An 18,551-nucleotide genomic window follows, 5' to 3' on the forward strand; every position below is an offset into this window, starting at 1 on the left:
AAATAGTAAATAGTATATTTTGATTTTATGATGCCTTGGTGATCAGTTATTGTGTCTTGTATTTGATGTTATTAATGGGGTTGACATTTAATGAAAATAAATAGACTATCTTCAATCCATCAGCCCCTCTGTACTGTGCTGGAAAACTGATGAAATCAGCAAGTACCAAAAAGAAAGTACTAAAAGTTTCGTCACACTTTAGTTTAGGGTCCAATTCTCACTATTAAATACGACCTTTGCCTCAATAAACTCCTAATTACTGCTTATTAATAGTTTAATTAACAGTTAGAACTAAAATGTATGCTAATAAGCAACTAGTTATTAGTGAGAACTGGACCCTAAACTAAAATGTTACCAAAAGTTTTATTTTATGGATGCAGATTTATTTTATTTTTTCTTTAACTAGGCTTTTGTTCTGGTCAGATTTTGTCAACAGTTTCAGTGAAGACATAGTTATCACAACAGACTGGATGAAAATGTGCTGTGATTGAATGGAAACGGATGTGACAGAATAATGCAGCCGTCACGCACATTTGAGAGATGTCCATGGTGAATGTGTCGCACCACGGCTGCAGCAGCAGAAAGGCCTTCAGCGTGAGAGCAGCACGTGGCAGCAGAAGATAGGGACACCATACTGGATCTGAAACAGACACCACAGAGCCACGCATACATCACAGTCTATTCTACATCAACAAGTCTGTCTGATGGCATGACCCACTTAACCAAATTTCATAAATTAAGTGTCAGCATATGCACATACAAACATGAAGGATGACTGGTCCCCAACTCATTTATCAGCTATCCTAATGGGGACTTCCCATTGACTTTTAGTGCTCTTAAAAGGATAGTTCACACAAAAACATTCACTCTCTAGCAGAAGTCATATTCTTACAATTTATGTGTTTGTTAAGTAAAGGGGGACAGTACTTGTGTGTGTGTGTGTGTGTGTGTGTGTGTGTGTGTGTGTGTGTGTGTGTGCGTGTGTGTGTGTGTGTGTGTGTGTGTGTGTGTGTGTGTGTGTGTGTGTGTGTGTCAACAATTGTTGTGTAAACAAATGTATTGTAATAGGCATATATGGTGTGTATATATATATATTATTATAATATTATTATTAATAAATATATATATATATATATATGCTTATTATATTATATATGCTTATTATAATAAATATATATATATATATATATATATATATATATATATATATATATATATATATATATATATATATATATATATATATATGCTTATTATAATATATATATATGCTTATTATAATATATATATATATATATAATTCCTAAAAACATTAGTGGTGGCTTGATGACCATGGGGATATGTGGGTCCCCTGGCAAACCAAGTTGAGAATCACTGGTATAAAGCTATTCAAAACATTCAATGTAAATTGTGATAATCATAATTAATAATTGCAATTACAATTTCAAGGGAATAATCGACAATTATGATTTTTGTCATAATCCTGCAGCCCTAAGAAGCAGTGTAGCAAATCTAGTCCACCAAACACATGCACATTCCATTTACATAAATAAAATATTTTATAAACTACCGGGAGAGCTGTCATGATTGAAATCCATTTCAGTCATTTGAAACTGTGACATTTTTTTCAGCCAAAAACACTCGCCTGTCAGGTCCTGCTCATCCATTCTGTAACTGGCAGACTTCATGGCCATCTCCAGCACTCTCACACAGCCGTCATCTGATGCCAGCACCACTTTATCTGAAGTGCACCAGTCGATATCCAGAATCCTATAACTCACGTTACGCCCCACTCTGATGCTGCTCACCATCTGCACCTGTGGGAGTGTGTGTGTGTGTGTGACAGCATTATCTTTCAAGAAAAATACAGGCAGTGAAAAGTCCAAACACTGAAACTGGTGGATCATCAGCACTCTCAAAGGCCTCTCATCCAATTCAATTTGAGGACCGGAACTACTGTAACTGTTGTATATACATTATATAGCAACAAACACACTTCAGAGTTTCCCAGGATATAAAATATTGTATTCTGTCAAAAACCCTTGAAAGAAAATGGCTGCTATGGGGAACTGCTAAGATGGTGGCACTTGCTTCATAAGGACTTGAAGCAAAATGAAGCGGTGGTGCTTCTGTATCTGCATGTTAAAATCAAGTAGTGATGCTTTTTTTTTTTAAATAAATAAATACATAATAAATAAACAACACACACACACACCTCTTTGGTATCCCAGACCTCAGCTCCGTCTGTGTACATCACTAAAAGTTTTTGGTTGCCTTTCCCTGGAGCAAAACGAATCTTCTTCACCCACCCGCGGTGTGTAGGTACACCTCTGAAAAATATAAATGAGTGTGACATTATATCAACACGGTAAAAGAGTGTGTGATGAACACAGTTGTACTTTTCTCAACTCAGTCCCTTTTGATGTGTCACTTCAGTTCAGTAAATAGTTCAACAAGTTTTGGAATTAAATCAGCTTACACACGTACATGACTGGAGACATGTTTGACTTGCTGAGTTATTAGTGATTGTTACGATCCTAGGTATCTGTTTTGTGTGGGTGTTGTTTTGCATATGTGTGCAGGGATTGGCTGTCGTCGGTGGAGTCTGATTGGTGGATCTACTGACTGAAGATAGAGCTCATTCTGGCGTTGGCTTGTTGCCGTGAAGAGCTCCGGATTCCTCCTCCCGTCGGCAGATCCCAAAACCTTCAGTTTATTGTGTTCGTTTGTTTATGATGATTTAATTTGGTTCTGTTTTAGGAGCGTAGGAGTGTCCTGCCATTTATTTTGATTTGATTTTGTTTGTGATTTGTTTATTTATAGGGAGTTAAGGAAGTTACTTTGTAATTTTGTTTATTCCCTGATTAGGTAATTTAGATATATTTGTTTATAAGTTTATTTTGTTTATTATTTTGGCCTTGGGGCACCCTGAAGCCATTGCTCCTTAATTTATTTATTCTTTCCACTTTAAATAAATTATACTTTTGTGGAACTTAGTTTTGTGTCGTTGGTGATCTGTCGGCTGGGGCTGGTTTCCTTTAACCAACATAAAAATCGCTTGCCAAACCTGTCCTTATAATACGGGACGTAACAGTGATGTATACATTTGTACCTTGAAAGACGGGCCTTCAGGTCCCAAAAATTGAGGTTTCCATCTACATCTCCCAGAACTAGAGTGTCTCCTTTCCATGCAATACAGGCAATACTCCCCATACTGCCCTGAAAGAGAAAAGACATTTAGTTTCTTGCATAAAAGACATAGGACACAGCTAATATGCCACAACACCTATAGAGCTGTCACAATGTTGCATTAAAAGAAAAGGTTTTAAGGAAAAACAAAGTTCAACTCCAACCTAAAACATTTGGGGCCCTATCTTAAACCCGACGCAATGCAGCGATAAGGTTTTTTTACTAGTTTCAGCCCGACGCAGTTATCATTTTCACGTCCTGTGCCACGTTGTTTAAATAGCAAATGCATTTGCGCCCATTTGTGTGCTCATGGGCGTGCTGGTCTGACAACGAGGTGTGTTCTGGCGCATTGTTGCAGCGTTGCTATTTTGAGGCAACAGAAACAGACTGAGCCATTGACCAACTGAAACCTGGTCTAAAATCAATGGTGCAATATATATATTTTGTTATTTAAAGAGTGCGTTAGTAATGTGCGCCTATAGGCGGGTCCACAATGCGCATACTTTCTGCTTATTAAACACACAGGGACGCAAAGCAGCACACAAACATGCGCACGAGCAGATCCGTTTGCGCTCTGGAGACGCGTTCGGTCTTTCCACTATCAAATTCCGTCATGTAAATAGCGAATCCGCCATGGCGCGAGTGCAACTGGCATTTAAAGGGAATGGGAGAAGAGACACTGATTGGTTCAATACAAGTAAATCCCAAAACACACCCATTCCTCATTAAGAGAATAGGGACAACCCTTTTAGACCATGCGCCGGGAGTGCCGACCATTTGTCCCGTCGTTAAACTAGCAAAAGTGGATTCAGACTCGCCCTAAGTGAACTTGCGCCCTGCGCTTTAGACCATGCGCTTAGATGGTTAAAATAGGGCCCATAGAGTGATGACAAATGCCAACAGATTAAACAAATTCAGAAAACATGTTTAGTGCTATATCTACATAGCAATTTTAAACATTTTGAAACAAAGTTCTCAGTCTATTCATTTTACATCTTCATATAATTCTTCTTTGTTTAGTATTTTCCTTCCTCTTATTTTTTTAATAGAAATTACAGTTGAATGAACAGAATTAATGCAACAACTGAACAGGGAGCGTGACACTGGTGGCCAAGAATATGTGTTCTTGTGTCACTGTTTATGTTGAAAACATACAGTATATGGGTTGCTTACAAACTCAAAATACGAACAGTGAAATAAAAAGCAAATGGATCTGAACAACTGATCAGAAATAGGCATTGTGGCTTGTGAAAAAAAAAAAAGCCCTGCAGGAGATAAAAGGATAATGAGGATGAAGGGAGCAATTTTCTCTCCATTTCCTCTTTCATCTCAAAAGTTGAAAACTGCAGATTTTTCAACATTAGAAGGAAATGTTTGAAAACTCCTTTGATCCATTCAGAAGATTGTGTACAGCTGTATTCATGACATTCTGTATCTAGGACTGTTAATCTGAAAACAGAATCTGCTTTCATGTATGACTGATTATTATCTGAATGATGGGACAAAACAGGCTATAGGAATACAAAAATAAAAGTTTATGTACTAAGCAATTATTTTGGACTGGGTGCGACATTCACTTTCTCACAAAATGTGTGAGGAAATCTAGCATTCAAAATGAGGAATAAATTGAGTGTACAGGATGGTTTCAAACTGATTTTTAGCTTTATATATTAAATTGTCACCAACAACATACAGATCATTTGACTGACTTGCTGAACACATGGCCACATTTTGGTCACACTTTAGATTAGGGTCCAATTCTCACTATTTACTAACCTTACTCTCACCTAATCACTGCTTTATTAATAGTTAGTTAGTTGTTGAGTTTAGGTATTGGCTAGGATTCAGAGATGTAGAATAAGGTCAGGCAGAATAACGCATTAATATGTGTTTTATAAGTACTAATAAATAGCCAATGTACTAGTAATACGGATGCTAATAAGTAACTAGCGAGAATTGGTCCATAAACTAAAATGAACCCAACATTTTTAAAATCACATGCATTACATGCATGTATTATTATTATTTCATCTTGCTTCATACTAGGTTCTATTCAAAAAGGAAATTGTCTAAAAATCCCAAGCAATTTCTTGACAAATGTTGTGATGATGTTGATATCTGACATTGACAGTTGACATAGATTAGATTTTTCCAGCTGTATATTAAGGGTCAATAGATAGATCGTGCGAGACCCTCTTGGACCTGCTCTGTTTATTGTTATTATTAGGGCGTGTACTAATAATAATTTGCCAGATCTTCATCAATCCCTGTACAAAGCAACTATAGACTATACGACCAAAAGTTATCAAAATAATTATGATACGTCCAAGCAGGGGTCTTCAACGTTTTTCAGGGCAAGGATCCCTAGGTGATAGAGACATGGAGCAGGGACCCCCGATACAAAATGTGTCAATCAGAGCTACATATTAAGCATATTGCCTTCTATATCAATAGAAACTTACCATATTATGATTAAGAATTAGTTTTTTAAGACAGTAGATCAGAACTAAGAAGCAAAACACATAAGGACACTCACATCAGGTGGAATACGTGCCCCATCCTTCACGCTGTTGCCTTCCACGGTGATGTGATAGACCTGGCCATCTGTGTCAGTAAACACAAAGTGTTCTCGAGCTGATATGCCCTGACCCATTTCAGACTTACTCTCAGCGTCCTGCAACATACTGACAGACAGCAACACAGAGTTGTTGAGAGTTCTGATCCAAACAGCAAACCACTTAGACTGTGTACCAAAGTGCCAGTGATTATTAAATTACAGCTGGACTCTAGCAAAAGTCAAGCCAAAAAAAAAAAAAAAAGGACAAAAAGTTGAATAAAAGCATTGAAGTCACTTGAAGTCCTTTAAGTTTAAGTGCACTGAAAGTGTTCCCCTGCACTGTAATCACATTCATACTTCAGCATGTTCAAACTTGCCATGGCACAGCTGGTCACAGGAGAACCAATGTAATCAATGTCATCAAACATGGTGCAATGCATCTTCAATTTTGAATGTGCATAGGCGCAAATAACATTTGAGCTGCAGCGGAGAGGGGACTTCAGTTTCAGTGTAGAGATCTGAAATGGTCCAAATCATTTTTCAAATTAATTATAAATCTCTGTGTACATTAGAAGTTTTGTAAAACAGTTCAGGAGTTATATGGTCATTTTATTTCGGAGCTTGACATTGCATGTTTTAATTCTTCAATAAATCTTTCTTTTGTGTGTGTTCTCCAGGAAAAACAAGAAGAAGAAGAAGAAGAAGAAGAAGATGATGAGTAAATGATGACAGTTGTGATTTTGACTCCGTCAGACCTGATGACCGAGGACTCGACACTGCTCTGCTCCGCATCCGCGAGGGTGGTCTGTCTGGCCATGGCCTCGCGCGCAGCAAGCTGCTTTTTCTTCAGACTTTTAAGGTTATGCGAAGGAGACCACTCCTGTTTACACACAAATACATGTTATCATGAGTCACTGCACAGACAGTTTTAATGTAAGCAAATGCTCAAAGAATATTGGTGAAAATATTTGACGGGGGATTAAATGTTTTCTTTGAAGGGGGTCATAAACTGCATTTGGTCATAAACCCTATTGTTTTTGACAGGATTATTATTATTATTAGGGGTTCAAATAAGGATATGCAACATATGATTCTGAAGAAGCATACAAACGTTTGTGGAGATCAGTAATAGGTGAGAGTGGTTTGTGAGGATTTTCCCCTCAAGCAAACTCAGATATTCATGCAGTATTGCCTTTACAGTTTTATTTTATATTTTGAAGGTTTTTACAGAGGTGTCTGCTCGTATATATTTTGGCTAATTTTATAGTACATTTTGGAAAATAAATTATTATTTTTTTTGGCTGACAGTAATTTCTGATTTATGGACTGATAAAAAAGACCTTCTCTAATCAAGTATGGTGACATCTATTAGTTAAACGTTCTTTTCCCAATTCACCTGGGGTGTATTTTTTTTATTGGCTTCTTTTTAGGTTGAATGTTAAAGGAATAATGCAACAACAAATATAACTGTGAAATACATCTCCGCTACTTCATGAAACTTGTTATCGCCAGTTTTGGAACAGTGCCACCAACTGATCACGATTAGAGTAAATGTCTATTTTCTTATAATTTCAAAAACCTTTTGCTTAGAATCATGAATCTGGTCTCTTTGGATTCTATGGGGCGTAACGGATCAAACATTACCCAATTTTCCTATGTCTGCCAAATGCTACCTAGATATTACTGTGCTTTAAAAGCACTTCAAACTCTGTAATTTCTGATCGCTAGAAGTCACCAGCACAGATTTTACCCCTAGGAAGTAATCAAGATGCAAATGAGCTGGCAGACAGGTTGCCAGGAGAGAGACTGCATTTATTACTAAGGTTATTGTTGGGGTTATTTGAGAGTCATCGCTAGCGGCGCCATTACAATGTTTACTGGCTTTGTAGTCAAAACCCCACAGCGACTTCACCCTTCAATGGGTTTGTGTGGTGATAAAGCCAGTCTCTTTGCAGAGAAAGATTCAGAGTAATCTCTCAGTTCAAAAACTTGTAATAAAACTGCAGTGCATACTTAAAAAGCTAAACAGTAATGTAGACGGACTGATACATAGAAGTTCAAAACAATAAGCAACTATTTAAGCAATAAGCAGAACAGCAGTGTGAGTTTGATACAGTACCAGGGCAGTGACAGTAGGGAAGTTCTTGGCCATCTCGCGCAACAATGTTCCTGTGCGGACATCCCAGAGCTCCAGAGGTTTATCTCTGAACACCACCACCAGGTACTGCCTAAACAAGACCATGTACACATACATTTACTTCATCCTCTGGACTATACCTGACATTTCTGAAAAAAAGAGTATCCTACATTAAAAGTAAGCATATCAAACTTTTTGGAATTGTACTGTAGACCGTTTCACAATCTGGCTTCATTAAAGTTAGCATTGATTAACTGACTGACCGGCCGGGACAGAGGCTCAGTGGGTAGAACTGTTGTCTCACATCAAGGTCTAAAGTTAACTAAAGTCAGAAATATTCTTAACATGTCTGAATGTAGGTACGAATGTAGGTACAAGCTTTTTTATTATTTATTTTAATCGTCTTTTCTTTTCTTTTTTTTCTTGTTATTTCTTGTTTATAAAAATGCATTCTTGTATTTGTTTACTGATTGATTTATTGACTTTATTGATTATTTGTTCATTGCTTATGTAATGGCCAATGCTTTGGCAATACTTTACAAGTCATGCCAATAAAGCCGATTTGAATTTGAATGTCCCTGGTTTGAGCCAGGAGGCCTTTCTGTGTTCCCATGTTCCCATGTTCTCCCTGTGTTGGCATGGGTTTCCTCCGGGTTTTCCAATTTCCCCCATAATCCAAAAGCAGGCAGCATAGGTGAATTGGAGAAACTAAATTATAGTGTGAGTGTGAATGTGTGTTTGTGTCAGTGTGAATGTGAATGTACAGCTGTGTTAGCTCTGTGATGGACTGTCCATTTGTCCAGGGTGTTTTCCTGCTTATGGCCTGAAACATAGTCTCTACATAGGTTAATAAAATTAATAGATGAATGACTGACCAACAAAGCCTTCTGCACCATTACATATGCACCATTAGTAGTCAATTTATTCACCGTTCTGTGTTGGGTAAATAGCTTCGCTACTGATTTGCTACATTACATTTCTCAGCAACAAGTAAGTAACATTGCTGTTTTTAAAGTAATTACACTCTCAGCTTCACTTTTTAGCATATTATTCCATCGTTGCTGAATTTTTTTGCAATTCAGAGACATCAGACAAACACAGGTCATACACACAACACAAACTCTCTTTAAAAAAACTACTTTATCTCTGTCTTATTTAAAGTAGGCAGAATGCTAGATATAATGATTCATAGCTAAAATACCCAACGGTCATTTCCAGTCAAAGTATAAGCGGGATAATCCACGGCTAGCTGTGCATTTAATTATTTTAATTAAACGTTTTATGTAATGTGTTGCTCTAGACTAGACCAGTGGTTCCCAGCCAATTTATTATCAATATTAGGAACCACTACTACACAATGCTAAACAATGTAAATAATTGTTTTGGACTCCTTTGTTCATAAACATCCACTCTAGCAGGATTTGTAAGGGTTGCAATACGGTGTAAATATTTCAACTTGAAGCTCAAAATGGATCTAAAAATTCACAGTCACATTCACAGAGCTACACAGTCACTGTGAGACTCTCCAATGGAAATCAATATTGTCTGTCATTTGTTGTAAAGAGTGAAAAGGTGTCTTTAGGGTTGGCTGACAACCAGCAGACTCTGACTTGCTCATGCTTGACTGAACGGTTTCAAACTGCAGTTTGGAAAGTGATAAAGGAGATAGTTTTGAAACGATGGCAAACAATAAATAAAATCCCCTCTACTGCAGGGTTAAGGAATGAGACATCACTCAGGACGTCCCCATGTTGAAGTACTGCAAAGTGAGAGTGGAAGTAGACAGAGATGGTGAACGTGCACTCCAGACACCGTCCAGATAATACCAAATAGTTACAGAGAGTAGTTTGTGCATGTCCGTATTTGACACCACTGATGAGGGAAACGTGTTTAAGTGCTCACTGAGGTGTTTGCGCCAGAGTGAAAAGAATTTATGTTACTTACTTCAGATGTGACACTTTAATCATTTCAATGGCTGGTTCATCATTCCCACGCTCACCTCGAAATGCAAAGCACCGCCCTGAGAGAGAAAGCACAAAATATTCATTATTCAAACAAACGAACAAATATAAAACGAAACATACAAATTATGGGACCGCTTTGTATGGTAGATTTAGGCCGTGTGTCCACCAAAGTGGTTTTAGCTGAGGCGCGCTTCTGAAAATGGCCAGCTGGGAAGTGCAGTGTTTAACTGCTTACCTGGTAAACCCATGGCTAACAAAACCTTCTTCCAAGCATTATTTTTTATATTAATACTCTGTAAATTCTCCATTGTTGTACAAGCAGGGTGAGACTGTTGGTCAATGTAATATTTGTTCCGGCCCTCTTCCACAGCTGGGTAAAAAGTGACAGGTCCTGCATTTTTACCCATAGTGGAACATTTTTCATCTCTCATTGTCCAGCAAAAAGAAAAAGAAAAGAAAACACCAAGCATGCAGCACCTCGTCACGCTGCTGGCTTTGGTAATTACGCAGCGCTCCTATTGAAAATAAAAATAAAAAATGATGCTGGCCTCTGGGGAAAAAATGCTTTGGTGGACACACAGCCTAATTATACTGACGGTGAAACTATTTGGACACTTAAGACACACTTAAAAATGTCAATGTCATCAAATTAAAAAACAAAATATCAAACCAAGTGGATCTGCACACAAATGCAGGAAAGAGTTTTTCTTAAAACTAACGTAAAACAACTAACTGTGCCATTTTGGTGTCAACTGGTGTCAGAAATCTCTCACTTGTTCATCATTCACACTATTCCCTCAATAATCAACACAAAGCACAATAAAAAAACAAAACAATCACCAGTTGCAGGAGCAGACAACTTACACCTCATCATTACACCTCAGTCACATCCAGTTCAGGATTTGGCACTTCTACCAATGATATAAATTATGTTTAGTAAATCAGAGACACACCAGGACTGAGAGCCACTGAATTGTATGTGTGTGAACCTTGTGCAGATCTGACCGTCTGAAAGAGACTCTTTTGCAAACGCAAAGAACCTTGGGAACAAAGTGTCCATTGGTTGAAGTTGTCAAGTGGATATATGTCCGTGTCCGAATTTGCTCGCTTATTTTTTTGTTTACTTTTATTACCCATATAAACATCCCATGCCCAAAAATAAATTACTGTAACACACTGCATTAAATTACTTTTTGCTTCATTGTCTTTCTAACTGCTCATTTTTCTCCAAATACTTCACATGGACCTGATTGTTTGGAGGAGTGCTATGAAGCAACATTTAAAGAAAGATGGTTAATAAATCATGCATGTCCCTTTCAAGCACAATTGCACTGCAGAGTGACGTACCTAAGAGCAATGGGTCTCATTCATTAATTGCGTACATTATTCATATTTATACGCACATTTGAACTTCTCACGAAACCTTTCCGCCTAATTCACAACACGTGCGTACGCACATGAATTTGTTCTTAACTTCGTTCTAATGTTAATGAATTCGTATTCTAAATGAGCAACCACATGCCTGAGGTAAGTAATTTATATAAAACACGCACAAACCATGTCCATATAAATCCTCAATAAACACCTTTCAGACCTTTATTAGATTAGCCAGCTGTATGATCACAGTTCACAGCTAGAACAGCATCAAATTTTTACCTATGCATAGCTCACTTTTCAAACCAATTGTGGATTAACCTAGGCATTGTGCTGAAAACAGTCTCAAAAACATGATTGCGTAATGTTGAACTCTGAAGAATTGTGAAGATCTGTCCTTTCTTTGTGGCTTCAGCCTTATGGTAAAACTAGTTTTTCCTGGAAGTTTTTCCTAAGGAATTGATGATCATTAGAATTGGGGGGAAAAGCAGTTCCTGTGACTGAGGGGGTCGATCTGTGATTGAGAGATGTTGCTTTATCTGAAGGCAAAAGGTATTTGTTTGTGTTGTCAACAAAACTCTAATCCCATTATACTGAAACCTTTCCACACAGTTGTGTGGAAATGGAAATGAAAAATGTGCCATCCTCTCTGCCTGCTGTCCACTACAATGGAAATAGCACCATAGCAAATTAATTTACCGCAGAAATAACGGGAGGTAAAAAGCTTATTCTGTTTGAGTACCATCAGTATATTGTGGATTTTTATGTGGGTGCTATAATTGACATGTACAGTACAGTATACTGTTTATACGTTACAGTTTATACGGTCTATCACAGTCACAAAATGTTATGTTGCTTGTAACTGCATCCAAGACTTTCACTCAGTGTTTAACTTGTGTCTGTGGTTGAGTTACAATGAAAGTTATTTGATTTAAGTAACCCCTTGGGGTCGATGAACGTGCCGGCGCATTTTGGTGGATTTTTTCCACATATAGCAGCTAAATCGACTTAAAATACTAAATTTTTAATACATCATTCGAAACTGTAAAGGGTTTACTTTTATTTGAGTACACTCACAATAACAACAAAACGTTGCGCTTTTGTAAAATAAAGAAATTAAACAGGGTGTGCTTTCTGCCGTCTCTCTGTGAACTTTTTCTCTGAAATGCGTCCGAAAATGTTCCCGAAATTCAGCGAATTCAGAGATATGTCTTTAGAAAGTTTGAAGTGTCTACTTTTAAATTAAGCAATTCATATGGAAAACATATTTTCTCTGTTTATGTAATACATATGAAACCAACAATCTTTAGCGTCTGAGCTCATTATTTTGAATGTGAACACACCCACGCGCAGCATAAGCTAATCACACAGTAATCGCCCAAGTGAGGCACGCAAACCTGTTAACGCCCCCATCACGTCGATAAATAAACCATCAAGCTTCATTCCTCTGCTTTTCATCGAGTTTGGAGGATGCGCTGTGAGGCTTGATCCAGAGGAGGATATCATCGTAAGTCATTTAGGCCTATTCTTACTTACATTAGTTAACATGTTATTGTTATATAAGCTTGTACACATTTTACTAGTTGAACTATTGACAGACTAAAATGTGTAAAATCGACTGAAACATCATGAAATATAGACAGGTAAGCAACCTTCCTATGCTAAATTAATATAAATGTACGACATGCTTTTTATGCTCTATAAATAAAACACAGTACGATATAAAAGTAATTTAATTTCGCTATATTTCTAGATTCTTGTAGATTATCTACAGCATATAGTAATGGTTTATTTCATAAAAATATATTAAAAAGTAGCTTTTTTAGTTAACATTCAGTACCTTTAAAAACATTTTTGTGGGTTGCTGTGTTTTGTATGTATAAAATGCTAAATATTGTGCTAAAATTAAGTCGATTGACATTTATATACAGCAATCTCCTACTCTCTCGACTCAATGATTTGAGAGTTTGCAGAGCCCTGATTTGCTCTCCAGATTGTCAAGTGTTTAGCTAGTGTGTGAAGGATTGTGTAAGTGTGTGCAAGTGTGTGATATTCACTGAGACAAAGTTTGTATGGAAAGAGTGGCCTAATTAAGGTCCTGTTCTAATGAAGACAGGGAGCTAATCAACCAAAAGAGTGCAGACTATGGAGGAGAGTTGTTAACATCAACAACAACAAAACACTGATGAAAAGGCCATGTCAGGATTTGCATGCCGTATACAATCCACACACGCACACAGATGACCCAGAAAACACTCTATCAGGCTGTCACAAGCAAGCTGTCGTAAACAAGTAAAGTTCTGTAAACATAAAACAGAATGAATATAAACCACTTCAACTCGGTAGACATGTGCTGGTCTCCTGTAATATGATATATCGCAGTAATGAACATGCATGGTATTGTTATCATGGGCACTTTAAAATATTGTTAATGATTCTAGATACCTTATTACGAATTGTTCCGATTTTTACAATACTTTTTACATCAGCCTGTTAAATTTAACAACACTGTGTGTATGCTGTGTAAAAGAGGTAAAAAGATGTGTATTCTGATGTTAACAACCCCAACGTAAACAAGAAGCATGGCGGAAGGAGTGAGGGGGCTGAATTAATGAAAATGCAAATTCATGCTTGACAGTAGATGGAGCTTAGAGAAATAGTGCATCTGCGGAATCTGAAAGTCAAAGAAAAGAAGTCAAAGGGCCCTATCTTACACCCGGCGTAATGCAGCGCCAAGCGCTGTTTTTTGCTAGTTTCAGCCCAACGCAGTTATCATTTTCACGTCCTACGCCACGTTGTTTAAATAGCAAATGCATTTGCGCGCCCATGGGCGTGCTGGTCTGAAAACGAGGTGTGTTCTGGCGCATTGCTGGCGCTTTGCTATTTTGAGGAAACAGAAATAGACTGAGCCATTGACCAACTGAAACCTGGTCTAAAGTCAATGGCGCAATATATATATTTTTTTATTTAAAGAGCGCGTTAGTAATGTGCGCCTATAGGCGGGTCCACAACGCGTGTACATTCTGATTATTAAACACCCAGGGACGCACAGCAGCACACAAACATGACAAATATTTAAAATAAAAGGATTACAATGTAAAAGATTATTATTGTGTACATAAAGATATGGTGGAATCCGGCTTGTCCTGTAGATGATCTGCTTGCGCACTTTTACCTCGCGCACGAGCAGATCCGTTTGTGCTCTGGAGACGGCTATCAAATTCCGTCATGTAAATAGTGAATCTGCCATGGCGCGAGCGTAACTGGCATTTAAAGGGAATGGGAGATGAGACTCTGATTGGTTTAACACAAGTAAATCCCAAAACACACCCATTCCTCATTAAGAGAATAGGGACAACCCTTTTAGACCATGCGCCGGGAGTGCCGACCATTTGTCCCGTCGTTAAACTAGCAAAAGTGGATTCGGACACGACCTAAGTGAACTTGCGCCGCGTGCTTTAGACCATGGGCTTTGATCGTTAAAATAGGGCCCAAAGAGTATTTAAACAGCCCTTCAGATTTTTGTATTTGATATAGAGTTTATCAAACCATACCAAATACTTACATTTTGGTAAAATTTATTTTCAAACGTTTGTTTATGCTTAAACAATTCTAGGAAAAGCAATTAAGAGGAGACGGCAGTACCACATAAGTGTTTGCTTAATAGCCCGTTTCTGTCGTTAAGATGAATATTTGGAGGATTTATTTGTTTTATTGTTTATTGTTTATTTTTTATTTTAATTTTGTATTTGTTTGTTATAATAATGTCTGTCAGCAAGAAGCAGCTATTTTTTTTTGGTAACACTTTACTTAAAGCCTTTATGTATAATGCATTATAAACATATTCACAATGTAAGTTATAAAGCATTCTATCTTTTCATAAATAATTGTAACTAAAGTTAAAAAGCATTATAATATTCACAGATCCCTTGTTACATCTGAAATTGGTTGTTTGTCTTTTTTATTTATTTATGCATTATACTTTCTAAAGGTGTATTATATAATGTATTATAATCCTGGTTACAATTATTTAGACCATACAATGCATTATACGGTGCATTACAAAACATCAATACTTTTATAATGCATTATACATAAAGGCTTTAAGTAAAGTGTTACCGTTATTTTTATTGCTTGTTATATCTATTGCACTTAAATGCCGAACTGTCCCGCAGGCAGTAGTTTCAATTAAAAGTAATTTGTGTGCTATTGCGTTTTGGTTTGCTAATTATAAAGGCGTAAACAGCTGTATTAACACAAGCTTTGATGAGCCATATATTTAATTGGAATCCGTGTCAGTGTCAGCCTTCCTTGTGTCAAGACCTACTCGGGTAAAACCTGCGTGAGTCCACAAAGCAAAGACCTTCTATTTCTGCTTCCTACTTTTTTAATAATCTATGTGTCCTTATTCAACATGTTTTCAGCGCATTCCTCTCTACAAAAACACTCTAACATCCCACACAGAAGAGGACACAATCCTGCTAGCCTGTCAAAATTCCTCGGCGGCCATATTTGCAAAGCCTCCGGGCAGATATTTCAGGCTTCCAAGACCAATTGATTTCCAATCCAAGTCCTATTTATTTGAATGTAGGAATCCTGAAATCTCAACTACTTGCCACACTTACATTTAAATAACATTTTTTAAATCAGCAACAAGATCTGACATGAATGTTGTTTCAAATGCTCATAGCATTAAAAAAAAAAAAAGCTTATATTTCAGGTTGGACCAGTCAATGCACATCTCAAAACACCGTTTCAATGGCAATCAAAGCTTCTAGGGCAGCTGCAGTCATGTAATGACTTTACCAACTAGCAACTGGCTCTTTTATTTAGAAGTTGGGACTTCTTCTGCCATATTGCACATTGAACTTTCTCCTATTCATAGTAATGTGATTGCACCGTCTTTGTATATCTAAAGTGTATGTCTGGGTCCTCTCTCTTTTTCTGTGGATCTCTAGAATTATCAGCCCCTCCACTACCTCCCACCACCTCTTTAAGCTAAAGTTTTAGCACATTTTTTCACAGACAAATCCACAACCATCAGCAGTCAGTTCTTAACTTCACACATCTGGGAACTCAGACTAATCACATCCACAGCTAATAATCTCCTCCTCTCCCCTTACAGAGGCAGAAGACCTTCTTCAACCTTCCTTCTAGACCCGATTCCCTCACACCTTCAACAAGCTATCTCTCCTACACTTCTACCGCCACTCACACACTTCAAACACATCTCTCTTCATCGGCATTTTGAAACAGGAAGTACTTGTTGAGAGGTATAGGAATGCTCAAAAACACACCCGCACCCCAAATGTGCACCAACGTGTGAGGTCCCAATCAATGCTGCTTGCAGCTTTAATGAATTAATTAAATTTTAATGTGACATTTGCATAGTAGGCCTAGTTTATAGCCTGAAAAACAGATACACTGAAGTGTGAGACTGCTCATCATCCAGAGAATAAGCTGATTATAGTGCATCAATATTCATTAAGTTCTTTCACTGGAGTTTCCAAGCAATGCCTGCATGACCTAACTGATATTGATACACAAGCTTAATTAACAAAAAAAGAGAGCAATGTAATTTAACACAATGTGAGAGTCTTGAAACATGTTTTTTTTTTTTTTTATGAAATTGTATTTAACTTGACATTACACACCGTTCATGCACATGACCCAATAAGATTTCCCAAAACATCCATGCATATGAAGCAAATACAGAAAAAATGTAGCCAATAACAGTGTGAAATGTACTTGGCCTATAAGGTTAGACATAATATGTTGTTTTTAATCTGAAGGTATTATATAAAAATTGATGAGTTTTGATCAGATGTCATTCACACCTGTATGGCCAAATCATTGCTCACTCTTTAGAGCCATAATAGCAAGCCACACATGTGATGTGGTATGAGTTAAGACCCGTTCACACAAAGGACAATAACAATAACTAGTTCAATAAGAAACAGTGACATCCACATCACAGCTATAATGATAATGACTCATTGGAATAATATAATTGGATTCACTTTCAGAACAATTCATTCCAGCTGATACCAATGAACACTGACAGTCAGAATGCACCCTACTTTAAGGAGATTGAGCAATGTACGTACAATCAGGATAAAATACCAGTGTGTAATGCGTGTCAGTGTGTGTGATTTACCTGTGCGTAAGTCCACATGCTGCAGTTCATTCCTCACAAGTCCAAGGTTGTTGGGAACAGAGGTGGCGAAGGACAGAAAACTAGTCAAACTAACCCATTCAATTCCTCTGCAAGAGACAAGGACATCAAGGGAAAAACATTAGAAGAAAATGTATTAATCTCCAACCCCCCTCTTTCTGACCTCTAGAATTATTTTTGCCATTTTTGCTACTGTACATTCAAGACATTACGATTGGCTAATCTGCTCACATTAGAAATAAGTGACAACTCGTAACCTGATGACTTAAACTTTTTTTGCTGTGTGTGACTTAATACTTTAATGTTCCCATGGCCTTGACATCAATACAATGACAAATTCTTAACAGAAAATGTTTTCAGGTTAGTTTTGAAAAATACTCTAGGTGGGCTGGGGAGGGAGCTTAAAAAATAGAGTATGGCTATAAAATACTTTGATCACTTTTATTTTAATATATATCAGATGTTATAGCTCCGTAAGAGACTATGGGCCCTATTTTAGAACACGGCGCAAAGCAGCGCCAAGTGCGATGCAAGTGTTTTTTGCTAGTTTCAGACCGACGCAGTTATTATTTTCACATCCTGCGTGACGTTGTTTAAATAGCAAATGCATTTGCGCCCCCATAGGCGTGCTGGTCTGACAATGAGGTGTGTTCTGGCGCATTGTTGCAGCGTTGCTATTTTGAGGCAACAGAAATAGACTGAGCCATTGACCAACTGAAACCTGGTCTAAAGTCAATGGCGTTTTTTATTTTTTTTTATTTAAAGAGCGCGTTAGTAATGTGCGCCTATAGGCGGGTCCACAACGCGCGTACACTCTGCTTATTAAGCACACAGGGATGTACAGCAGCACACAAACATGCCAAATATTAAAAATAAAAGGATTACAATGTAAAAGATTATTATTGTGTACATAAAGATATGGTGGAATCCGGCTTGTCCCGTAGATGGTCTGCTAGCGCACTTTAACCTCGCGCATGAGCAGATCCGTTTGCGCTCTGGAGACACGCTCGGTCTTTCCACTATCAAATTCCGTCATGTAAATAGCGAATCCGCCATAGCGCGAGCGCAACTGGCATTTAAAGGGAATGGGAGATGAGACTCTGATTGGTTTAACACAAGTAAATCCCAAAACACACCCATTACTCATTAAGAGAA

General features: G+C 37.6%; 1 protein-coding gene across 3 annotated transcripts in view; it reads right to left on the bottom strand.

The window, feature by feature from the left end:
- wdr11 (WD repeat domain 11) overlaps positions 1-18,551 on the bottom strand; it is a 98,940-nt gene that overhangs the window by 19,471 nt on the left and 60,918 nt on the right. For all 3 annotated transcript variants that reach the window (XR_014603562.1, XM_084093292.1, XM_084093291.1), the window contains exons 12-20: positions 17,379-17,485; positions 9,828-9,903; positions 7,866-7,974; positions 6,502-6,626; positions 5,726-5,873; positions 3,113-3,219; positions 2,216-2,330; positions 1,646-1,817; positions 532-640 (exon numbers count right to left, since the gene is read on the bottom strand). Coding sequence is in view for 2 of the 3 variants with exons in the window: in XM_084093292.1 (XP_083949418.1) it covers positions 532-640; positions 1,646-1,817; positions 2,216-2,330; positions 3,113-3,219; positions 5,726-5,873; positions 6,502-6,626; positions 7,866-7,974; positions 9,828-9,903; positions 17,379-17,485 (1,068 nt within the window). In the remaining variant the exon portion in view is untranslated. The remainder of the gene's footprint in view (positions 1-531; positions 641-1,645; positions 1,818-2,215; positions 2,331-3,112; positions 3,220-5,725; positions 5,874-6,501; positions 6,627-7,865; positions 7,975-9,827; positions 9,904-17,378; positions 17,486-18,551) is intronic.

The sequence above is a fragment of the Abramis brama genome (genome assembly GCF_963993115.1).
Source record: "Abramis brama genome assembly, chromosome: 19".
Classification (NCBI taxonomy): Eukaryota; Metazoa; Chordata; class Actinopteri; order Cypriniformes; family Leuciscidae; genus Abramis; species Abramis brama.